Genomic DNA, 6940 nt, shown 5'->3' with positions numbered 1-6940 from the left:
CTAGACACGCACGCTAGACACGCACGTATATGAACGAGTTCATTAAGCTTCAAGGTCATTGATTTCATAATTGTTTTCACATGTGTGCTCCCTACAAAACCTTTTATTTGTATGCATGCTGCTCAGAGTATTAAACTCATATTGCAGTTTGTCTGTCACAGGGCATGAAACCAGCTTTCTGTCAGTTGTCCCTATGAGGCATGTTACTTGTTTCCAGCTAGTTATAAGCCAGCCAAGACAGCAAACCATAAGTGAGGCTAACAAAATGTGGTTAAAACTCAAAAGTTAGTAAATCTGCAAGCAGATTGACTTGGAACAGTGCAAGCACATTCTTTACCATTGCAACTCCTATTTCATTATCAACGACCGATTTTATTTTAGCCTCTTCTAGCTGGTTCTCACAGTTTCCCAACATGCCAATAATGAGAAGCCGAGTCAGAAAGGAATGCTCAAGCCAGAAAATGACAGTTTTGGAGGTTGTGGCAGCCATCCAACAAAAACATGTGTCACCATATTTCCCTTCGAAAGCAATGCATGGCACACGGGATTTCCAACAGAGCTGAATGCTCCAAACCTTATGTGGCTGTATCCTTTCAACTACATAGATTGTGGTCATCTCTGTAAAGCTGCTTTGCGGGTTTTTGTAAGGTGTGAGGCTGTTTGCCTCCCAAGTCAAAAGGCCTCATATAGTGAGAAAATGCACATATACCTAAGGCATTCTTAAACTCGACACCCGTTTCAGTATTTTGCAACAAGCTGACAAATTTCAAAATGAGTTAGCAAATGGTGTGAAGTGCAAATAGTTTCTTCTTTGGGACATTAAGAGGCTAAAATAAATTTTGACCTTTTCAGCATGCAAATAGCATAAAGAAAGAGGCAAATTTTATTTACAGTTCAATTTATTTGTTAATATGGGAGTCATGCTTGCTGCTTTCCTTTCTGTTCATTTTTCTTTCCTGATATGAGTTCAAGCACTTGTTCCGCGCACACTGGTATCCGTGTACCAGGACCGAAGATTGCAGCAGCACCAGCCTTGTACAGGAAATCATAATCCTGTGGTGGAATGACACCTCCAACAACAATGTGTATGTCTGGCCTATTCATCTTTTTCAGAGCTTTTACCAGATCTGGCACAAGGGTCTTGTGGCCAGCAGCTAAGCTGCTCACACCGACAACGTGTACATCAGCATCGATTGCCTGCTGTGCGACTTCTTCAGGCGTCTGGAACAGTGGCCCGATATCAACATCAAAGCCCATGTCAGCAAATCCTGTAGCAATGACTTTGGCACCTCTATCGTGCCCATCTTGTCCCATCTTGGCAACGAGAATACGTGGCCGTCGTCCTTCGCGCTCCTGGAAAGCATCTACTTTGGCTATCACATTCGAAATTTCCTCATCCTCTCCAAATGTGGACTTGTAGGCACCAGACACCATTCTATCAGATGCGACATGGCGACCAAACACCTTTTCCATGGCATAAGAGATTTCACCGACTGTAGCTCTTAGTCTAGCTGCATCAATGGCCAATGCTAACAGGTTGCCTTCTCCAGTCTTTGCAGATTCCGTGATGGCATCTAGAGCTGCTTGTGTTTTCTCATTGTCCCGGGTCTTGCGGATTTGTTCGAGCTTGGCAATCTGCGAATTTCTCACTTTTGTGTTGTCCACCATCAAGACGTCAAGGGGGTCCTCCTTCTCAAGACGATATTTGTTTATACCTACAATTACTTCTTTACCACTGTCAATCAGGGCCTGTTTTCTGGCTGCACATTCCTCTATGCGCAGTTTGGGCATGCCTGATGCCACAGCCTTTGCCATGCCTCCCATTTCTTCAACCTCAGTGATTATTTTAAGAGCTTCATCATACACCTGAGAAGTGAGCGCCTCCATGAGATATGAACCACCCCAAGGGTCTATCACATGTGGTATTCCACTTTCTTCCTGCAGAATGATTTGAGTATTTCTGGCAATCCTCGCACTAAATCTGGATGGTAGTGCAAGGGCCTCATCGAAAGCATTAGTGTGGAGGGATTGTGTACCACCAAAAACAGATGCCATAGCTTCAATCGTGGTGCGGACAATGTTGTTGTAAGGATCTTGCTCCGTAAGTGACCAGCCCGAAGTCTGAGAATGAGTGCGCAGCTTCAATGAGTTTTCATTCTTCGGGTTGAAATTTTTCTTGATCAGTGTAGCCCACAACCTGCGTGCAGCTCTCATTTTCGCGATCTCCATGTAAAATTTCATGCCAATGCCCCAAAAGAATGACAGCCTGGGTGCAAAGTCATCGATGGTCATGCCAGCCTTCAACCCCGTCCTGCAGTATTCGAGTCCATCAGCAATAGTGAACGCTAGTTCCAGAACGTTGTTTGCTCCTGCTTCTTGTATGTGGTAGCCCGAGATGGAAATGGAATTGTATTTTGGCATGTTTTTCGAGACAAACGCGAAGATGTCGCCGATAATGCGCATTGACGGGTCAGGGGGATAAATGTAGGTGTTCCGTACCATGAACTCCTTGAGGATGTCGTTTTGTATGGTTCCAGAAAGTTGTCCAGCTTCGACACCTTGTTCTTCTCCAGCTACAATGAACATTGATAGCACAGGAATGACGGCACCATTCATAGTCATGGACACCGATATTTTCTCCAGGGGTATGCCGTCAAAGAGCGCCTTCATGTCTTCAACGGAATCGACTGCCACACCGGCCATACCGACATCTCCCTTGACTCGCGGGTTGTCAGAGTCGTACCCACAGTGTGTCGCCAAGTCGAAGGCGACCGACAGGCCCTGCACGCCGGCCTTTATGTTGTCCTTGTAGAATTTGTTGCTCTCTTCGACCGTACTGAAACCAGCATACTGACGAATCGTCCACGGCCGACCTGCGTACATGGTCGGGTAAGGGCCTCTCGTGAAGGGGAACATGCCAGGGTAGTCCTCGGGCAGTCCCTTGATGTCTTCGCTTGTGTAAAGCGGCTTTACGGTGATGCCTTCCGCCGTATGCCACGCCAGACTCTCGGGGGGCTTTCCCTTTAGCTGTTTTGTGGCACGTTTCGCCCATTCTGAGGGAAACTTGAAATCCACGCCGGTCGACGCTGTAGCTGTTGCTGTAGACGGCGACGCCGCAGGTGCGGCAGCGCCTGCAGCAGAACTCGCTGCAGCGCTAGTGGAGTCCCACGAGCACTGGACATAAGTGCTCCGGTAGATGAGATTACGCCAACTCTGGGATGCCCTCAGCATACTCGACAATTTTGGCTGCGTTACTATGCGCAAACACCTTGCAGAGCGTTTTTCATGGCACACGGGAACTCAGAAATGAAACGAAGAACCACAGTGACTGAACTTCCGGGCAAGTGCTTAATTGTACTACGCATAAACTACGCTCTCAAGCTACCAAAAATCACCACAGAACAGCTGTCTCAATACGCTGCGTAACAATTTGTTAAGTTCCGTCAATCCCGTCCTTTTTTTTCTTCTTTTTTATGTTTACGCTCCTTTCGAGCAGATGGCGTAACGTGTCAAAGCAGCGGTGGGGACGAGTACGGCCAACGCCTCCTATAACTATATGCCTGGAACGTCGCTCTCTTTTCCATTGGGAGCTCTCTGCCAAGTGTTGCGACCATGCGCCGCAGGACGGCGCGCGCCACCGTACCGGTCCCCATGGCAACCACTGCCGCCGCCGCCGAAAGCTCACGACGCGCCAGCCGCTTGGCTGCCGACGTCGCTCCCGGTAGCGTCTCCCGGTAGCCGTGCCACCGGCGTGTTTACAAGGGCTGGCCGCAAGAGGCGCTCGCCACCGTACCAAAAGGAGGAGAGTACAGGCGAGGGAAGGGCAGCGCGTTTGCGGCTCACGTTCCAGGCATAGTATATTAGAGAGTTTTAGTATTGGGGACGCAAGGCGTTGGGGCCCCAAGCGCTTGGGTGCGTTTGCGTTTGCGTACGCAAGCAGATACGTGTTATAGGTTAGCGGCCCCAACCGCAAACCGCAATGAGCTCGCATGCGCTCGCAGCACCACCAACGTCTGATCGTTGCTGCATTATCATGTTATAAAATATGAAAGGAAGCATATGAAGTAAAGTACATCAAACTATTTTTATTAGAAGCAGTTAATAGAAAGGTTTACAGCGTCCGGTAATCGGGTAAACGCAGGCTGGGGCGTTGGGGCGGAGCCATGAACTAAAGCGGTCTGCATGGTGCTACCACCTGGTGGCGCAAAGCTCAAACAGACAAAAACAGCTAATATTGCAGTAACCAAGTGTATTTTACTTTGCTGCGGGTATAAATTTTTGGCAGCAACACATAAGCCAGTGCTGATAATTTACACCAGCAACGAAGTAGAATAGACTTGGTTACAGCAGTATTAGCTGCTTTTGTCGATTTGAGCTTTGCGCCGCCAGGTGGATGCACCAAGTAGGACGCTCCCGTTTATGGCTCCGCCCCAACACCCCAACTGCGTTTATCCGAATACCAGACGCGCTAAACCTCTCTAATACACATAAAAACGACGTCTGTCGACACTTGGCGAAATATTTATTAGATTATCTACCCGCTAGCTACTCGTAAGTTCTCCTACACCGCAAGAGTCACGTGGGTAACGTGACCTCTTAGGGGCAGCGATGTTTTCGGCCGCTCCAACAACCCAAGGACGCAAGTAGACGTAGCGGTCTGCGCATGCGCAGTAACGTCGCCCCTAGTTCTTGCGTACGCAAGCCGCTTGCGTCCCCAACACTAAAACTCCCTATTATAGGAGGCGTTGGTACGGCCTACTGAACTCTAGACCTGCACTGCCTGCACATATCTCCCTGCTCCAGCACGCCTAGTATAATTCGCCCCTTTTTCCGCTAGGGTAAGAACGTGGGAGCAGAGTGGCGCTAATTATAACCTGTTCGCTGTCGTCTGCTTCTGCGATTTGTTCAGCGCTCGTGCTGCCATTTCGGCAGGCAAAAAGCGCTTGTATTGGCGGTAAATGAATAAATTCACAAAAACAGAAAGAAAACAGAAATTTGCGAATGCTTTGCGTTTCATTAGTGAAACTAGAGGAGGAGAGCGGTGCAAGAAATGTAAACAATTAGCATACACTCTTAAAATGGTTGCACCCTTTGGGGTGTGTATTTGTCGCACAACAATAATCGTCATCTGCCGTGCTGGCGTTTCCTTTCTTGAAAAGTCAGCTCTGGCTACTTTCCTGTCGAGAATGCTGCGTCACACAGATAACGCGCATGCCGTTCGAGACTGGGAAGTACCGGGCTCGCAGCGTTAAAGAAAGGAAACGCGAGCAAGGCAGATGACGATTATTGTTGTGGGACAAGATACGCCCCAAAGGGTGTGAAATTTCTAAAAAAAGTTTGCACCCTTTGGAGTGTATATCTGCCACACAACTATAATCGTCATCTGCTTGATGCGTTCCTTTCTTTAACGCTGCGAGTCCGGTACTTCCCAGTAACGAACGGCATGCGCGTTATCTGCATGACAGCATTCCGACAGGAAAGTAGCGGGCGTGGCGTTTTCAAGAAGGCAGTGACTACAGTGACGGGGCCCGGCACTTTAACATCTGTACTACAGTGACGGGGCCCGGTACTTTAACATATGCACTACAGTGACGGGGCCCGGCACTTTAACATCTGTACTACAGTGACGGGGCCCGCAGACGGGACCGGCACTTTACGTCAACACTGTAGCGACGTCAATGGCCGCACTTCTTTCAAACATGCTATGCAAACAACTTCGAGCACTTCACGGCAGGCAGTGAACTTTATTAAGGTCCTGAGGAGCGACTCCGAAACCCCCTTATGAGGGAGGGGGCCGCCGCGAGCCGTTCCGACGTTGGGACGCAGGCCGTGCCTGACCGCCTCCTCCCACTCTTCTTCCGTGGTGAGATGACCGTGGTCCCGTAACGAGGGACACCGCCAGAGCATGTGTTCTAAAGTGCAGAATGTATCTCCGCAATCCGGACACCTGCCCCGCACGGACGCGGCGTTAGGTTGCCCCTGTGATCCACCACGGCCGCCGCGAACCGGTCGGACGAACCGTATTGGACGACGTCGACGAACGCGACCGATCGTGGATCGTCGGCGACGGATCCGAGAAGTGCGGCCGCTCGGGCCCGGCGTGTGCCTACATTGCGTTGCGGGTGCACGTTGCGCGGGAACGGCGAGACCGTGACGGCCTCCCGCGACCACGCGTCGAGCACGCACCGCCTTTCCCTGACGGGTTAAAGTTCAGCGCCTCCAGGATCCGCCTCCCCGCAGGCGAGGAAGCGAGCCTGAACACCTGGACTAACTTCTATGACCCAACCTCATCGTAGGTGTTGTGGACCCCCAGCTGCATGAGCCTCTCGGTGCTGGCGCCTATGGGGATGCCAAGCACTTCACGGACTGCGATATTTTATTCCAGTACTGTCCACAACACCACGTGAATTTCACGATGTCAGCAACTTCCGTGCAGTAATTGATTGCACACATACGGATCGAACGACCGCAATGGGTACTTGTCCACGAATGTAAAATCTTTTGCGTATGCATTGTAACACCTATGATGATTATAATAAAGAAAGAAAGTTCACTGTAATGGAAGGGGAACGGTAAAAACACATTAAAAAAGGCACGGCACATGTTCCTGCTTGTGTATACACCAGACAATGAATATTCTACTGAATTAAGAAAAAGAAGCAGTGGGTAATTGCTCGCCTAGAAGAACGATAAACATGCAGTTCGATGAAATTTGAGAAATAATGATATTGAAGCTTCCAAGCAATGGCGTAGCTAGGTCGTCTGGCACCCGGGGCCCATAGATATTCTGTCACCCCCCTCTCCGGGTTTAGCCGGTGGAAAGAGGGGTGCCTTCAGACGTATATGACACCCCCCCCCCCCCCCCCGCTCACTGGCCCCTTGCACCCGGGGCCCACGGCCACCCGGCCCCCCGTGTTGCTACGCCACTGCTTCCAAGACT

The 6940-nt window shown here is 50.0% G+C and overlaps 1 protein-coding gene across 1 annotated transcript; it reads right to left on the bottom strand.

The window, feature by feature from the left end:
• Nucleotides 1-865: 865 nt before the first annotated feature.
• Nucleotides 866-3530, bottom strand: LOC135909241 (methylmalonyl-CoA mutase, mitochondrial-like). Its single transcript, XM_065441103.1, has one exon. The coding sequence runs from the start codon at nt 3229-3231 to the stop codon at nt 919-921; it is 2313 nt and encodes a 770-aa protein (XP_065297175.1). The 5' UTR covers nt 3232-3530; the 3' UTR covers nt 866-918.
• Between the last annotated feature and the right edge of the window lie 3410 nt (nt 3531-6940).

Source organism: Dermacentor albipictus, chromosome 5 (assembly GCF_038994185.2).
Source record: "Dermacentor albipictus isolate Rhodes 1998 colony chromosome 5, USDA_Dalb.pri_finalv2, whole genome shotgun sequence".
NCBI classification, from domain to species: domain Eukaryota; kingdom Metazoa; phylum Arthropoda; class Arachnida; order Ixodida; family Ixodidae; genus Dermacentor; species Dermacentor albipictus.
The sequence above is the reverse complement of the archived record's forward strand: the minus strand, read 5'-3'. Positions and strand labels throughout refer to the sequence as shown.

Coding starts and splice junctions, on each gene's coding strand:
- LOC135909241 (XM_065441103.1), bottom strand. CDS start 3,231: ATGCTGAGGGCATCCCAGAGTTGGCGTAATCTCATCTACCGGAGCACT.